Source organism: Nothobranchius furzeri, chromosome 1 (assembly GCF_043380555.1).
Source record: "Nothobranchius furzeri strain GRZ-AD chromosome 1, NfurGRZ-RIMD1, whole genome shotgun sequence".
NCBI lineage: Eukaryota > Metazoa > Chordata > Actinopteri > Cyprinodontiformes > Nothobranchiidae > Nothobranchius > Nothobranchius furzeri.
The window spans coordinates 89,315,299-89,332,530 of NC_091741.1; the positions used below are offsets into that span (position 1 = coordinate 89,315,299).

Consider the following 17,232-nt stretch of genomic DNA (forward strand, 5'->3'; position numbering starts at 1 on the left):
CCGCTTATCAAGAGTCGGGTCGTGGGGGCACTAGCCTAAGCCTAGGAGCCCAGACTTCCCTCTCCCCAGCCAGTTGGGCCAGCTCTTACGGGGGAATCCCAAGGCATGCCCTGGCCAGGTGAGAGACATAGTCCCTCCAGCATGTCCTGGTTCTTCCTTTAGGCCTCCTCTCAGTTGGACGTGCCCAGAAAACCTCACCAGGGAGGCGTCCAGGAAGCATCCTAACTAGATGCCCGAGCCACCTCAACTGGCTCCTCTTGATGTGGAGGAGCGGCAGGTCTACTCAGAGCCCCTCCCGGATGACCAAGCTTCTCACCCTATCTCTAAGGGAGAGCCCAGCCACTCTTCGGAGAAAACTTATTTCAGCTCATTCTTCTCATTCTTTCGGTCACTGCCCAAAACTCATGACCCTCATCTTCTGGCTCAGCTCTCTCTTCATCACGACATATTTGGTACAACGCCCGCATCACTGCAGAAACAGCACCAGTCTGTCTATCGACCTCACGCTCCATCTTTACCTTCTCTTTCCGCTCCATCTCCCCAAGATACTTAAACTCCTCTACTTGGGGACGGACCTCATCCCTGACCTGGAGAAGGCATTTTACCCTTTTCCGATTCAAAAATGCAAAAGATAAAATAAGACAAGACATTACATACAACATAGTCCCTACATACACAGTAAGCATTACGGATAGGGGGTTGTGAATCAATGTGGAAGTAATAATATTTAAAAAGTATTCAGCTGTTCTGCTACAATTACTATTTACTGTCCAAATGATAGATATCTTCAAATACAGGCATGAACATGTAAGCACACACGTACAAATGTACAGATGCATCATGCATGTGCAGTCCTGACTGAGCACAGAAACCATTAAACCCCAGCATGTCCTATCCCTCTGCAGTATTGGTATACCGCAATAGTTCGGCTGTTGCTGTTGAAATTCAATATTCTCTGGATGGATGGAGCCATTTCCCATAAAACTAATTATAAAGGACAATAGAGAAACTGCAGTTTTGCATGTTGATATGTGAGTATATGGAGCAGCTACACATCCACAGCTCCAGACTGTCCCTTTCTCTCCAGTTGCTGTCACAAGTGTCATTTCAGGTCCTCTGAGCTTCCTTGTCTATCTGTTTCATCTCCTAGTTCCTCCAGGCTGTATCCCTCTCCAGCCGTGTGTGCATCCCACTCTTCTCCATCACTCCCTCCAGGACTTTACTGTTTTCAGCTCAGACAAAGGCTTGCTACAAATAATCCCAATTTGCTACACATTTATTTATCAATTTTAAAACATTGAATTACATCATAGATTAGTTTTGGATTGTTATTTGTAACCGTGTTTAGCCTTGAAAATCCACAGATGACCTAGTTACGGTGCAATAACCTGGCTTTATATAAATAATTTACTGTTCAGTTAACTAAAGTACAAAACTTAAAAAAAAAATAATTCTCTCCTAACAAGCTGCAACTCAAAATGGGTCATGGACATGTTTTCTAACAGAGTGAGAGAAAAATAAACTCCACAATTTGACTCTCTCTGGCTCCAAAAACTCCTATTTGATATTTTTCTTTGCTGTATGCTCCAAGCCATTTTCTATTATCCCTCTCTTTTCCTCCTTACTCAGTTTCCTAGTGACTCTTGAAAGAGATTTCAAAAATGTCATTAATTATTTGAACCTCCCTTGTCAGCTAAATTCAGTATGAGGGAAAGAAAATAGGCCTCCGTCTCGATAAAAGTAACCTAATTCAAGAATAAAAGTAACTCAGCACACCCTGGGAAAGCGTTATCTGAATATTGCATCAAAATGTTTTAAGCTGGGAGAGGCTGAGAACAGCTTCGAGCCATTTCAGAAGCAAAAACTGAGAGAAATCTGCTTTCATCTAGTCAAGGTGGATGACCTTGATATAAGTACTGAAATTTCAGACTTTTGTTGAAAGTCTCCACTATTTTGCTCCCCAACACACACACAGAACTTTAAATATAACCGTGAACATACACATTAGTTGCATTGTTGAGAGTTTATGAAAGTAAATGTCAATCTAAATCGATCCACCAGCTTGTTTCCGAGGAGCTGGTGTTGATGTCCTGAGGTCACATGGGTGAGAAGCTGTAGACATCCTTGACATTTCCAACAGTGCATCAAAGAACCACACATAAAATCTATAATTGCTCATGCTCACATCTAAGAGTAGTTTAAAGAATCAATAAGAAGCTGGAGTAAACCCAGACAAGCACAGGGTGCTCTAAACAGCCAGCCAAAACTGAACCCAGCACCTTTTATTCTTCCAGGCATCAACAACAAGCATGTTTATGCAGTCCAAAATGCTAAAGTTAAATATCCATCCATTTTCCTCCACTTATCCGGAGTCAGGTCGCGGGGGCAGCAGCCTAGGCAGGGAGGCCCAGACTTCCCTCTCCCCAGCCACTTGGGCCAGCTCCTTCAGGGGAATCCCAAGGCGTTGCATGGCCAGCTGCAAAACATAGTGCCTCCAGCGTGTCCTGGGTCTTCTCTTGGGTCTCCTCCCAGTTGGACGTGCCAGGAAAACCTCACCAGGGATGCGTCCTAACTAGATGTCTGAACCACCTCAACTGTCGTCTCTCAATGTAGAGAAGTAGCAGATCCGAGCCCCTCTTGGATGACACCCTGTGAAGAAAACCAATTTCTGTCTATGTATCCACAATCCTCTGTGTAAATTTGGGTTATAGTAGGAATTTGGAGGATCACATTTATTGTGTTTATGTGCACATCAGAACACGGAACTATTGTCCTGAATAGACTGATAGTGTTGGTTATGTTTTTATGCATGTGAACTTGTTAGTCTGTCTGGTTCTAACTGGTTCTAACTGAGCTTAAGCACCCAGATAATGTGGTTGGAACCATGTAACACGTGTATCACCATTAAACTGTGCAGTACAAACCAACTAAGCTGTGCTGCGTCGATGCTTTTATGAATATCCTGCTTTTACTGTCTGCATCACTCCCGCCAGTGTTTGTTTACTAAATGTGTTGCTACACACTAACCAAAAGAATACCGACACAAAAGGGCGAGGGTCTCCACCTGCCATACCATAGTGGAATGCACTTCATTCAAGAGTTCGGTTTTCTAACACACATGTAAACAATGATAAAGACTACCTGTTTAGCTTGGATCGAACTAAATCGACTCAGATCTGAACACTGACTGATGCAGTTGGAAGCAGTGATGTAAGAAGGCTGCAGGTTAGAATTTTACCTGCAGCCTGGAGTTAGCAGCTCTCCTCATGCGTGCGTGGTTATTCTCTGGGTATTCTGACTGCCTCTCACAGACCAAAAATATTCACGGTAGGTTGATTGGGGACTCAAAATTGTTCCTAAGTCTGAGTAAGTGTGACTGGTTGTTTGTCTCTGCATGTCCCTGTGATGGACTAGTGACCTGCCCAGTTTGCCCCAAGTCTCACCGAATGACAGCTGAAGTTAGGCACCAGGTGCGACCCTGGTGAGGAACAACATTTAAGGATCAGAGGGAGACTAAACCATAGGACGATGGTAAATTATGGAAAGGGGGGAATTTTACTGAAACATGATGTTTGAGTTGTCGTGGTGATGGTTGTTATCCTGTGATACGAGCAGCGGGCATCAAGCGCAAGCTTATACTGAGCATGCATGCTTTGCTGCCTGAACACTACAAAATATTAAGGGGAACATATAGACAGTATGGCTTATACTGCCTCCACACTGGAACACAAAGGAGTGTAGGGACAAAGGAACTGGTATGCTCACATTATGTTTGATAACTTGTTTGCATGAAAGATATTTATTGCTGAATGATTAGCATTTATGGATGGGACAGTACAGTCAAATGCATCTTTAATAGCTCCCACAAGGCATTCAAACTACCCACACACCAAAGCTGAACGACGACAGGGAAAATATTTGCTCCGGTAACAATGTGTCTCCACCTAAAATCTTCATTTTCACTGTGAAAAGTTGCAGCAGCAGTCAGTGAGAGTGCAGAAGGATCAAACCGCCTCTGGCCCACAATTTAAATGCAAAGCAGCCAAGATCTCATTACAAGGCAGAAGAGGTCCTGATACTGTATGCCAGGCTTCATTTGGAGGCACACTCAAGATCCCGAGAGATGAGAATCTCAGCCTTCCTATGTCCACTTCTTGTTAAAATACAATCAGTAGCTCAGGTGGTAGAGCGGGTTGCCTCATGATCGGAGGGTCATGGGTGTGATTCCAGCTCCCGCCAGGGGTATCCTGCTGTTGTGTCCATGGGCAAGACACTTCACACAACTTGCCTGTGTTAGTGGTGGTCAGAGGGGCCGGCGGCGCCAAGTGGCAGCCTCGCATCTGTCAGACCTCCCCAGGGCGGCTGTGGCAACAAGTAGCTTACCATCACTAGCAGTGTGTGAATGTGAGAGTGTATGAAAAAAAAAGCGTCTTTGGGTGTCTAGAAAAGCGCTATATAAGTTCAATGCATTATTATTATTATCACTCGATCTGACAGCGTGACACGATAACAGTGAATTCACCCCCAAACTTGCTGATGCTGCTGGGTTTAAACTCAGGTGGTGCCCTTAACTACATTTATTAATTTTTTATTATATACTAAATTATATTAATAACAAAATACTAAATACTTAATAATAATAATAATAATAATAATAATAATAATATGAAAAACTACATGTTAAATTATAGAATTATAGTGGTTTCATTACATTTTTATCTATTCAATTTAGCTTTTTTCAATTCAATTCCAAAATACTTTATTAATCCCAGAGGGAAATTGATTGCTGTAGTAGCTCAGAATAATAATAATTAAGTTGTCAAAGAGTTGTTGTATATTACAATGGCTGTTGGCAGGAAGGATCTCCAGTAGCGGTCAGTGTTGCAGCGAAACTGAAGAAGCCTCTGACTAAAGACACTCTTCCGTTGTCGGACAGTCTTGTGAAGAGAATGCTCAGGGTTGTCCATAATTTTCTTGATTATCTGGAGAATCCTTCTTTGCATTATCCCCTCCAGTGGTTCCACTGTCGTCCCCAGGACAGAACCAGCCTTTTTTATTAGGCTGTTGAGCCTTTTCAGGTCCCTACTTCTGATGCTACTACCCCAACAGACGATGGCTGAAGAGATTACACTCTCAACAACAGACTTGTAGAAGATCTGCAGCATCTTGCTACAGACACTAAAGGAAGTGACCTCAAGAAGTGCAGTCTGGTGTGCCCCTTCTTGTAAACGGCTTTGCTATTCTTTTTCCAGTCCAGTCTGTTGTCCAGGTGAACTCCAAGGTATATGTATTCCTCAGCCACCTCCACTTATTCTCCCATGATGGAAACAGTGTTTGACTCCACCCTGTTTCTTCTGAAGTCTAAAATCATCTCCTTTGTTTTGTTCACGTTCAAGGTCAGATGATTGTTTCCACACCATGCCACAAAGTGTTCCACCAGCTCTCTGTACTCAGCTTCCTGTCCATCTCTGATACACCCAACAACTGCAGAGTCATCTGAGTATTTCTGTAGATGGCAGGTCTCTGATTTGTACTGGAAGTCTGAGGTGTACAGGGTGAAAAGGAATGGTGAGAGTACAGTCCCCTGTGGTGCTTCAATGTTACTGATCACCTGGTTTGATGTGCAGATCTTCAGCCTCACAAACTGTGGTCTGTTTGTCAGGTAGTCTTTAATCCAGGTGATAGTTGAGGCCCCCACCTGTGTCTTCTGGAGTTTTTGGCAAAGTACATCAGGCTGAATTGTAATAAATGCACTGGAGAAATCAAAGAACATGACCCTCACAGTGCTGCCTGCTTTGTCCAGATGACAGTGGGCTGGTTGAAGCAGCTGGATGATGGCATCTTCAACTCCAACTCCATGGCAATAAGCAAACTGCAGCAGGTCCTGATATGTTCTAGTTTGCTTATTCAGGTGGACTAACAGGAGTCTCTCCAGGACCTTCATGATGTGGGAAGACTGTACATCTTCTTCTGGCTCTTGGAGAGTTCAGATGTTTTTTTCCTCCTCTCCTCCCTATCTTATCCCAAGGCTCTTTGTCTGTCTTTGGGTGTACAGCGCTTCTGCATTTTTTCTGGAAACTGGAAATTATTAAAACGGACCTGGTCAGTTGGTCTCTCAACGCGATTGACAAAATTTTTTCAACAATGAGAATAGGAGAAGGGGCTCCCGGTTGCCCCTCTGAGACAGAGCCAGCTGGGCATATCATGGACTCCTGGAAACAGTGGAACCTGATCTGCCTCTTTCAACTGTCTGTAGAGGATTCTGAAGACATCTGGATATTTATGGTGTTGATGTCAGGTTTTGTGCTGTTTGGCCTGAGCAGTTACCTGGCTTACCTGAAAATTAATGAGCTGTTGAGGAATACTGGCTCAATCCTGGAGCTCAGGGATAGATTACACTGCGCTGTGAATGCACAAACTCATATAATTGTCGAGATGAGTCGTAAGCTTGGAACTTTGGCTGAGATTCAAACTCTGGCCCAGAAGGTTGATGCCATCAAGGATAGAGTTGATGGATCAGCATGGATTGGGATAGATTAATCTACGCCATTATTGGATTCAGAGGGGTGGGAGACAGAGAGGAAATTATCTCTGTCTGGCCCCAAAACAAGTTCTTATCTGAATCTGGTGCCCTTGAGCATGTGAGGCTGAAGAAATTACTCCCCCTCAGAAGAAATGTGGAATGCTGCCGTCGCCATGGAAACTCTGTCTCCCTATCACAGCCTGGGTGGGCCTGCGACCGGCAAAGGCCGTTGAATCGTTTCCAGGAGTCACTGTGCTCTCTTGCCCACCCCTTTCCAAATGGAGGTGACGAGCGCTGCTTATCACGGCTGCATGCACTGATGTGAGGATAGTCCCTAACCCTACCTCCACACCTAGTGGATACTTATGTTGTGTAGTGTCTGAAGTTAGTTGCATTTCTGTCTGAGGTGTTCTTTGCATTGCAAAGCTGCCCTCCCTGTGGAGGGTGACTCTGAAGTGCCTTTTTTTCCTCCACCTTACCCAATCCTCATGTAAACCCTCTGATCTCTATTAAGGTGGCCCAACTTGGGTTGCGAATGACCACAGCCACCAATTCTTGTCATGTGTCTATGCCTATGTATGTATGTCTGATCTCAGAATTGTGTGTACTGAAACTCTAATTTCCCTCTGGGATTAGTAAAGTATCTTTGAATTGAATTGAATTGAATTGAATGTCAGGGCAACCGGTCTGTAGTCGTCATTGACTGATGGGCGAGTTTTCTTTGGAACTGGAACAAGGCAGGATGTCTTCCACAGGACTGGAACCTTCTAATGGGCGAGGCTGAGCTTGAAGAGGTGCTGCAGAATCCCACAGAGCTGCTCTGCACAGGCCTTCGGTACTCTGGGGCTGACACCAGCTGGACCTGCAGCCTTGTTCCTGTTCAGTTTCTCCATCTGCCTCTTCACCTGACTTCTAGAGACAGATAGGTGGGAGGGGGAGGTAAATTTATAGAACCAGAAGAGTCCAAGACTGCGTTAGAGGACAAGAGAGCTGGCGTGTGACAGGAAAATGTTGGATCAGAGGAGGATGGGATGTCTGATTGGCTGGGGACAGGAGAGGAGGATGCTGGGTTTGTACCTGAACTGAACCTATTGAAGAACTTGGCTGTGTCCAGGCTGCCATCTGTGCAATCCTTCCTCTGCTTGAAGCCTGTGATCTTCTTCATCCTTGATCAGACATCTCTGATAATGTTCCTCTATAGTTTGTTCTCCAGCTTATTCCTGTATGCCTCCTTGCTGTCTCTGATCTTGATCTTCAGTTGCTTCTGTATACTCCTCAATAATTCCCTGTCTCCCTCCTTGAAGGCCCTTTTTTCTCATTTAGACGATTCTTCAGTTCAATGGTGATCCAGGGTTTGTTATAAGCAAAACATCTCACTGTTTTGGTGGGTATGATGCTGTCCACACAGAAATTTATATAGTCAGTGACACATCCAGTCATGGCATTGATGTCCTCTTCATATCCTTGGCAGAGAGTCAACCAACCTGTGGTCTCAAAACAACACTGCAGGGCTTCTTCAGCATCCTGTGACCATTTTCTCACAGTTCTTCTTGTCACAGGTTGCCTCTGAACAAGTGATTTGTATTCTGAGCAGAGAAAAACAAGATTGTGGTCTGATTGTCCCAGAGGAGGTCTTTTTTTGAACATGTATGCATTCTTTACATTTGCATAACACAAATCCAGTGTCTTGTTTTCTCTGGTGGAGCAGCTGACAAACTGTTGAAATGTTGGAAGTGTAGCAGAGAGCGAGGCATGATTAAAATCACCAGATATAGCCACAAATGCATTGGGGTGCTGGGTTTGTAGCTTAGCGACAACTGAACTGATGGCATCACATGCATTTTCAGCAATGGCTGAAGGTGGAATATAAACGATTGCCAAGACAACACTGGTGAACTCTCTTGGCAAATAATATGGGCGACAACTTACTGCCAAGAGTTCAACATCTGGGCTGCAGAGACGACATTTCACTGAAACATGACATGGATGGCACCATCTGTTGTTGACAAGCACTGCCACTCCACCTCCTTTTTTTTCCTGCTCCTTTTCAGATCTCTGTCTGCTCGTACAGTCAGGAATCCTGGCAGAGAGACGCTGGAATCGGGGATATGGTCCTGCAGCCACGTCTCGGTGAAACACATAACACTGCACTGCCAATACTCTGGCTGAGTTCTTGAAAGGGCTTGGAGTTCATCCATCTTGTTGGCCAGTGATCTCACATTGCCCATTATGATCGATGGAAGAGATAGTTTGAATTTCCTCTTTCTCGGTCTCCATTTTGCTCCCGCTCTGCAGCCACGCTTCTCGCATTTTAGCTCATTTGGGATTTGTGGCTTCAGTTGAGGTATTATTTCAGCCTTTCCAATGTTAATCAGCTGCTCCCAATTTTAAACCAGCTTGTTGCTATGGTTACGCACCATAACAAATGCTCAAAAAGTGAAAAAAGTGAAAAAATAGCAGTAAAAATCCTCTAAGCTTCACAGCACCAGAAACAGAAAAGTAAAAGGTCCAAAGAAAAAACAGTTTTTCTTAAGACGCTAGAAGAAAAAATGTCCAAAAAGGCAAAACTTACATGTAGTTAACAGAGCTACTCCAACATGCAGCCACCCAGAGCAGCGCAAGAATTTGACTCTTTTAAATAAACACTGGGAGAAAGGATAAACGGTAGCAAAAAAAAAAAAAAAAAAAAAAAAAAAAAAAGAAACAAAGTATGATCTATAAAATGTTTCTCTGCAGTAAAAAAAAGTCTTACGGGAGAAAAAACCCTTCAATTCCTGCAAAAAATCTCCTTTTCCTCCCGTCTTGCCTGGAGGATGGAATGAACTGAAATGTGTTAAATCTTTTGATATATGAAAACTATCACAACGAAAACAGCCTTTAACCAGTCTACTAGGTTTTCTCTCCTCAGAAGGGAATTTATATACTTTTATGTTTTTGGAGTGAGACTATAATCGCAGAGAAAGTGATGCCATCATGAAACTTTAACATTAAGGTTTGACTTCATCATTCTGAGCCCTTGAAAACCTTTTAACACCATTATGGTTTTATATCTCAGTACAAATGAAGAACAGAAAACACAGAAAGACAACACCCAGCCACATTCAGAGGGGCTCGTTGTGTTTTCCTGATAAATAAACACAGGCAGAATGAAAGCATTTTTATAATCTTACATCACATCCTACATACAGCTGCAGAATGCTATGGGGTGATGTGATGTGGGAAGCTTTTTCCCATGATGCTAAAGCTGAACTGGTTGTGTGAGCTTTGCCTTTGTTGAGGTTTTCTAAGAGCTGGTTTCCTCTGTCGGTTAAAAAATATAATGGTGGGTTCTGAAAATACCACAGCGAGTGTTTATTTACTGTGGGAGAGTGGTGGAGGAGGACTGCAAGAAAATCCGAGTTTTTGATGTTAGCTCCTCTAACTGCTCTAACTGATAGTGGTGTGAAGACTGCAAATGGTGCATATACACCAGGGAGATAAAGCACACAGAATCTAACTGTATCACATTCATCAACAAACGTGTGACAGGGGTCAGTCTCTAAAGATATGATTAAATAGGGATCAGTTGCTCATTCTGTCTGCTGATAATGAAGTTATGCAATTAGCAGGGGTCACTGGAAAGATGTCTGTGACCTTCTAATTTAACTCCATACACTTGTGACACTCCGTTTCGTCTCTCTGTAAATCTTATAATTAACATTCCAGTCAACACCGCGGAGGACACGGGACGGATAATCTGACATGAAACTGGCAGCGCTGAATGGGAATCACATAAGGCCTGCTAGAGAGATGATTAAAAACTACAAAGGGGAGATTTTAGATCCTATTTTGGAAAACTTGTGTGTGTGTGTGTGTGTGTGTGTGTGTGTGTGTGTGTGTGTGTGTGTGTGTGTGTGTGTGTGTGTGTGTGTGTGTGTGTAAATCTACATGAGGGATCAGTAATAAAATGCAAGGAAGTAGTGAGGAGATGAAAGAGGAAATGAATCGTGTCATGCATGCTTGTTTGTGGAATTCCTTCATGTGCCAGTCTGGCTGCAGAGGCCAGCAGGATGGAGGTTAGGAATAATGTTTCACTGTGAATCAGGGTAAAGATGTCCATCTCTGCGCGCACATCCAGCCGGCTTTATTCCTGAATAACAAAAGGCGACAGCAGATGACAGGAGGTCACGGTCTACTTTGATTCATTTCCCAATCTGACTGCTGTGTTTTCTGCACCAACAGCAGTACAAAGATGCCTTTCCAGAATTGACTACTGCTATTAAAAATACAACAAATGTTTCAACTGACTGATTTTAACATACCTCTCGATATGTTGAGAACAATGATTAGAAACAGATTTAGGTATATGCAGCATGGTGGTATTAAGGTTTTTCTATCCAGAAATTGCATGGATACCAAAATGCCACACCTTTATAAAGCATTAACATAATGTTAGAAGATAATAGAATATACAACATTTTCTTCTTTCAATGTAAACTAAATGAGCAGGTGATGTCATGTCACATTCTGGAGAGTGTTTTGCTGTTTTATGCTTTTCATCTTTGTCTACCATCACATTGCTCCAAAGTTTGCATAGACACAAAGGGCAAGAAACACAAAATCAGTAAAATAACTGGTTTGAAATCTGGTTTATCCCAAAAAGGTCAAAAACAAAAAAGCCTACTTTAAAGGTGCCTTAGGCAGTTTTGAAATTTTATGCTCGCTATTGCCCCCTCAGGCCAAAGGTGTAACTGCAGCTTCAATAGTAGGCTCGTGCACGAGGCGCGCGTGCTATATGTGCACGCTCCCGAACAAAAACAGCTGCGTCAGCCCTGTACCGGTGTAATTTACAGGTTTGCCGGCATGACTTCGACAGAGGTAATAATTGTAAAATATTTAGACCAAATCAATTTGGGCTGCATATTTTCCAGGTTGTGATAGGTGCATGCACAGCAAAGTGAGTTGAGTGAGGAAGCATAATAATACCGATATATGAATACATTATGTATGATGTTGAAAAAAATACTAGTACACAAATTATGCATAAACGTAGGCCCTATTGTAATATTAAAATAATTGCACTGGTAGTTAATAAGCACTTTACTGGTTGCTACTTGACAAGTACAGGCCATTTACTAGAAAAAAAATCATGTGATGGACTGCTACTTTTTTTCTTTTACTAGAGTAAAAATACATAGAGGTACTGCTACTATAACTTGAGTGCACCTTTTGTGTACTCTACCCACCTCTGCTTTTCTTTTGCATCCAGGTAAAGATAGTCTTAGCAACATTATTTTCATCAAATGTAAATACACCATTACCTAAATGTTTTATGGATTATTACAGCGAAGCTTTTGTAAAACATGCATTCCATCACATCAACGTGTAAACCTTATTACTTTTCCTTCAAGGAATCCAGTGCATCTCATTACTCCGAAGTTTCTGAAGAGAGTAGTGATTCTGGAGGGGGCAGAGGGAGAGCAGGCAGAGGAGCAGGCAGAAGAGCAGGAAGAGGAGCAGGAAGAGGAACAAGGAGAGGAGCAGCCAGAGGGAGAAACATATATGAAAGTACAGGCCGGGGGAGAAGCCAGGCTAGAGGAAGAAGAGCTAGAGCTGGACGCATTAGTGAGGAAGACAGAGAACGGGTTGCTCAGATGTCTGCTGACAGAACTGCAGAGTTACAGGTTGATCATAATGCAGAACACTAATACATTTCACAATCATAAAGTTTATAAAATAAATGCTGCCTTTCGTTTTCAGGCACAGTTGCAACACCTAAGTATGGATGAAAAAGATGAAGTCCTTCAGATGGTTGTTAGACGTCTGCCAGGAGTGTTACTGGACATTATGGACTATAGACAGGCCACACCAGGACACCCTCCATCAAACCAGGGTCAGCCAGCTTGGTGCACCTGCTCCTACTGCCGAATGATGCCTACAGACCTGGAAAACAAGTGCTGTAGACAGGATCCAGAATGGTGTTTGAGCAGGCGTGCTCATTTTAACCTGTACTGCATGGATGAAGGCATCCTGCGTTTGGCTCGGCAGACGTGGAATGACATTTTGGCTCTGCGTGATAGCCAAGACCCTGGATAAGATAATCGGGAGTACCGTTACTGTGCCTATAGACAGTACACTATTTGGCAATATGGACGTCTTGGCGCTGGCAATCGTAGGGTGATTCCTTCCTGCTGTGTTTGGAGGATTAGAGACAAATACCCTGACCACTTTGGGATTTATGTTGGTTATAAAGAAGCCCCCTTCCGCTGAAACAAACATGCAACTCATGACCAACTCAGAAGTTTGACTTACTTTTATTGTTGTTGCAAACTTTTTGTACATATTTACATAAATAAATCTGTAGTGTTCAACTTTGATTGCCATCAGCCTCTGTTTAGGTATCACATAAGTCCTGTAAAAAACAAAAATTACATTTATGTAATTTTCTTCCACAAAAATGGAGAGGAGATTTGGTTATAATCACTACCTGTCCTCTGCGTTGTTGTGTCTGTACCAGTTCAGCTGTAGGAGGAGGGCTGATCCCGGAGAGAGGACCCAGGGCCCTGGGGTCATCAGCCTGAATGCTTCTTCTTTTTGGGAGTCCCCCAGCAGAGCTGAGGCGCTTCTCCAGGATTCTTATCTGCAGCTCTGGGATGTAGCCGTAGTCTTTGGTCTCCTTTACAGTGTGAACACTGTAACGCTGCGACTTTTTGTTGTAGACTCGTTTGTGTCTAAAAAAATGAATTTAGACATTAGGAAATTATATAAAGGTATTATGAATATATAAAAGCCACCAAGTTTGACTTACGATACTTGGCCTTTGATGTTCACATGCACTGGGCGATGGTTATGGTGGTTGTAGTCTAATGCAGCGAGGAGTGTCCTAGCTTCATAGACACCAAATGAGAATGCAAAGCGTTTCCCGGCGTACATCAAGATGTGATTTTGGAACGACTCCAGCTCAGCAGTGGTCCTGGGGGAAAAAAACAATGTCTGTAGAAGAAATAAATTCTAACTCAGCGCAATATAATATACTTTGTGGTAGGTATTACAACATTACAGATACTGGAATCAGGGCAATACCAATCTAATGTCCTCATGTGTGTAGTTTACAGATAACAAGAACCAATACTAAAAATGTAGAAACAGCAGTATTTTCATCTAAAATATTAATTTTCAGATAAAATTTCATATTAGTGGTTGTTTATTTGTGTTTTACATTTTATCTAAATCTACTTCAATTGTAGCACCAGGCAGAGAAGACAATAAAACCGGTCTTCTGCTTCATTGCATTGTTTGGTGTGGTATAAGTAACTGTTATGGTACTTGTTATTGGAAAGAACTCAGATCCAAGTGCAGAGATTGTATTAGTTAGAAAAAAGCTGCATAGTTGTTTTCCAATTTTGTTTTACTGTTAGTAAGACAATAACTTTACATTTCCACCAAATGTCAGTAATTTACCTAAAGGTGAGCAACTTCTCTATATCCTTTAGCCATCGCTGGTTCAGAACAATCCGTGAAAGCGCCACATGTGCAGCAGATCCATGTGGAATGAGCTCTTTGTCTGGGTTCTCCGCCAAAGGAGCATGAAAGCACCTGCCAAAGCCCCATTCATGCTCTCCAGTCACGTGGTGAAGTACACCCTTCCAGACATCCTAAAAACACACAAAGTAGAAAATACAAACATTTACATCGTGAGTAGAAAAAGATAATGAACCATGGCAGCAAATATAAACAAAAACATTACATTAGTGGACGACTGTATACATGAATACTGTGTTTGTACAAACCATAAACTCTTCTCTGGTGCTTGTGTGCTGACAAGCATACCAAAAATGGTTAACAATGTCCTTGATCCATCCAAGTATAAGCTTTTGACCAGAAATCATTCCAACCTGTTTGAAGGCAAGAAAAACTAGTAATTAAAATAAAGTCTGAACAAGCCAGGATTATTACCATCATAATACATTTTGACATACAGCATGAAGTTTCTTTGTCAGATTTTTTGCGGCGTGCCAGACATCAAGCGAATGGGTAATAGCCTGATCCTTATATCTGCCCCGTTCTGGATCTGGTCAGAAAAAATTAAAAACAGTCTTTTAACAATCTGGTTTCCAATTACCAGTAAAAACTCTGAAGTTTTGTGAAAATCTTACGCATGAGAGCAGCAATTTGTACATGGGCATCAGTCACAATCTCCTTGATGTTCACCTCCTTTGTGAGACTGTCAAATGTCTGTATAAAGGCAGCCTTCTCCATGACCCCACTTTTATAGCCAACCCATCTTTTGTCCACATTGACAACACTGATGATGTCCATGGTGTCTAGATCCATCGTTGTGTATGTACAGCACATTGCTGAGTGACCTTTTTTTTAAGAGATACAGAAAATTGTAAAATAACAATGAAAAGAAATATTTCAACTGATCTTAAAATTAAATTTCAACAAGCTTGTTCGTTACCTGGAGAGTCCATCCTCCCGTCAGCTAAAAAAGAAACACAGAAATATAAGCATGTAATGAATATGAGCCTTTACAAGTAAACATATTTAGTTACCAAGAGCAACCACGCGGTCTTTTGACTGCAGTTTCTTGATGATGGCATTCCTCTTCTCCTCCCAAAACTGCTGTATTGATTTTAAACAGTAGGTACCCTGGACTGAGTAGAAGGTTTTGGATGTCACCATGCGGATATTCATGAATCTGAACAGGAGAGCGATCTTGGAGAAGTTGTTCCCTGACAGCAGAATGTTTGTTGACAACATGAAATCTCCTCCTTGCATCCCATATTTCAGCTTTGGCTGGCTGTTCCAACTCCATAATTTATGTCCACGTGGGCAAAACTGTATTAAAATACAAACAAAACCAAAAAAAAGTGGAAATGGCGCTTCACACATATTTCACATTCCTACAGTTGTACTGCTTCCTCATTAACATAAGTGGCAAGCATTAGAACATAAACTCACCCACTCAATTATCAAAGCTGTACCTCTCGGACGTGACTTTACATGAAAAGGAGGATGGCCATCACAATATGTGCCTGTGCTGTGGTCACTGTAGTGGCATTTACTGAGAGGCAGTTGGAGGAAATTGGCCATCTGGAGCAAGCTTTTGCTGTATGCTATGCACGCTTGCTGGTTTATGAGGTCACTTTCAACAAGCACGTGATCGTGTATTGGGAAAACTGGAATGGATGCTGCTTCTAAATTCTCTTCCAAATCTGCCTCCACACAATCAGCAATGTCAAATACAGCTTCATCCAGGCCAATGCTAGGAAGTTGGTCAACTTCATCCTGTGAGACACACCTACTGCACAAGATTTTTTTATATATATAATCAGTGAATAGAAAGTGAGAGTGGGGATGTTACTACTTATTTAAAAAATTCAATTATGAAACATACCTTATTGATATTGGAGGTACATAATCTGAGTCATACGGGTCTAAAGCTCCTTCTCCTTCAAACTCTAATTTGGAATTAAATACAGCAGCAAAATATGACAATATATACTGACATATATCATTTCAATGACAATAATTTGTTACTTACAAACTGTTTTCCAAACTATTGGCTCTTTCCTCGTCTAAATAGTCCACTTTCAGCTCCATCGATTTGATGCTACAAAAACAAACAGAATACATTAATTATGAAAACAGAGGGTATGCATCAAATGATTAAAAGCCCTGCATATTTACCTTTCCTCCAACAATTCTACCTCTTGATATGCTTTTAGAGGTTCAACTCCTGCGATCTGGAAGTCATACCTGTTGACAAGTACACAGTATTTATTTTATTTGATGTGGAGAACAATTATCTGACATATAAGTTGCATTTTGTTTACAAGTGAACTTACCTATCAGATTCCCCTGCAGTTACTGAACTGGGGCAACAAGGACCTGCAAACACTGCTGTAGATGGCCCACGTGGTGTTGATGTAAGTGGTCCCTTTGATGAAGCGTGCTTCTCATAACTAAAAAAGTAAAGCAACTTTTAATACTCCAGTCATGTGTACACGTTAACAATTGAGATTCTGTTATATAAACAATAGATTTGATTAGCGACGCAGTTTTACAAAGTTTAGACTTCTTTTACACAATTCTAGTACATTACACTAACAATATACTGTAATTTCCAGCCTAAAAGCCACTATTATTTCCCTGTGCTTTGAAGCCTGCAGCAAATATCATGGTGCGGCTCTAAACTTGCAGGCACGTTCACCCGTGTTTAAAATTCGTTTTTGTGAATTAAAACAACAACGAAAAAATTCCGTGTAGCGTCTTTCTGTCTAATTATCTTGTGTTATGGCCAAACATGCGCTGTGCGCCAGCTTGTACTTGGGTGCTGGTGTGTAGAAAACACTTTTTTTTTTGCTGATGCGGCTGGAAATAGGTAATCTGATGTGTAGACGCTAGACAAGCAGCCTATAAATGTTATGATATACGGAAACCCCCCAGCTTACTTTGAAAGCATCCACAGCCCTTTCCCCACAAGTGTTTAGTAATAATTTCTTACCTTTTCAGCAAAAATGATGCCAGCTGCGGGTGTGTTTTCATCCTGAGAGACTTTCTCAGCATTTTCCACTCCTCAAATGCTGGACCGATATTTATCCTCGTTCGTTGCCTTCGGCGATCATACTCGAGTTTTGCCCGTTTACCTGCGCTGGAATACACTCTTCTTGGTTTCTTTGACTTGTTTGGGGTCTGGGCTGGAGTTCCGCTAGTGCTTGAAGCTG

General features: G+C 42.1%; 3 protein-coding genes across 3 annotated transcripts in view; 1 reads left to right on the top strand and 2 right to left on the bottom strand.

Moving 5' to 3' along the window:
• Nucleotides 1-17,232, bottom strand: part of mid2 (midline 2) — a 296,983-nt gene that overhangs the window by 233,218 nt on the left and 46,533 nt on the right. The window lies entirely within an intron of this gene.
• On the top strand, nt 11,649-12,873 carry LOC139072067 (uncharacterized). The gene is made up of 2 exons (XM_070555259.1): nt 11,649-12,186; nt 12,263-12,873. The coding sequence occupies exons 1-2, from the start codon at nt 11,866-11,868 to the stop codon at nt 12,596-12,598; spliced, it is 657 nt and encodes a 218-aa protein (XP_070411360.1). The 5' UTR covers nt 11,649-11,865; the 3' UTR covers nt 12,599-12,873.
• On the bottom strand, nt 12,801-15,936 carry LOC139061567 (uncharacterized). Its single transcript, XM_070553469.1, has 11 exons — nt 15,923-15,936; nt 15,467-15,806; nt 15,058-15,343; nt 14,964-14,987; nt 14,659-14,868; nt 14,482-14,573; nt 14,293-14,397; nt 13,964-14,157; nt 13,311-13,475; nt 12,990-13,233; nt 12,801-12,914 (listed from the first exon to the last, which is right to left on the bottom strand). Exons 1-11 carry the CDS (start codon nt 15,934-15,936, stop codon nt 12,897-12,899), a joined length of 1,692 nt encoding a protein of 563 aa, XP_070409570.1. The 3' UTR covers nt 12,801-12,896.

What these genes read in the sequence shown, in the direction of transcription:
- LOC139061567 (XM_070553469.1), bottom strand. An exon ending in AGACCGCGTGGTTGCTCTTG is followed by an intron (nt 14,988 to 15,057) that starts GTAACTAAATAT and finishes TTTCTTTTTTAG; the next exon opens with CTGACGGGAGGATGGACTCT. An exon ending in GCACCAGAGAAGAGTTTATG is followed by an intron (nt 14,158 to 14,292) that starts GTTTGTACAAAC and finishes GTGTGTTTTTAG; the next exon opens with GATGTCTGGAAGGGTGTACT.
- LOC139072067 (XM_070555259.1), top strand. Translation starts at nt 11,866, where the DNA reads ATGCATTCCATCACATCAACGTGTAAACCTTATTACTTTTCCTTCAAG. An exon ending in ACAGAACTGCAGAGTTACAG is followed by an intron (nt 12,187 to 12,262) that starts GTTGATCATAAT and finishes TTTCGTTTTCAG; the next exon opens with GCACAGTTGCAACACCTAAG.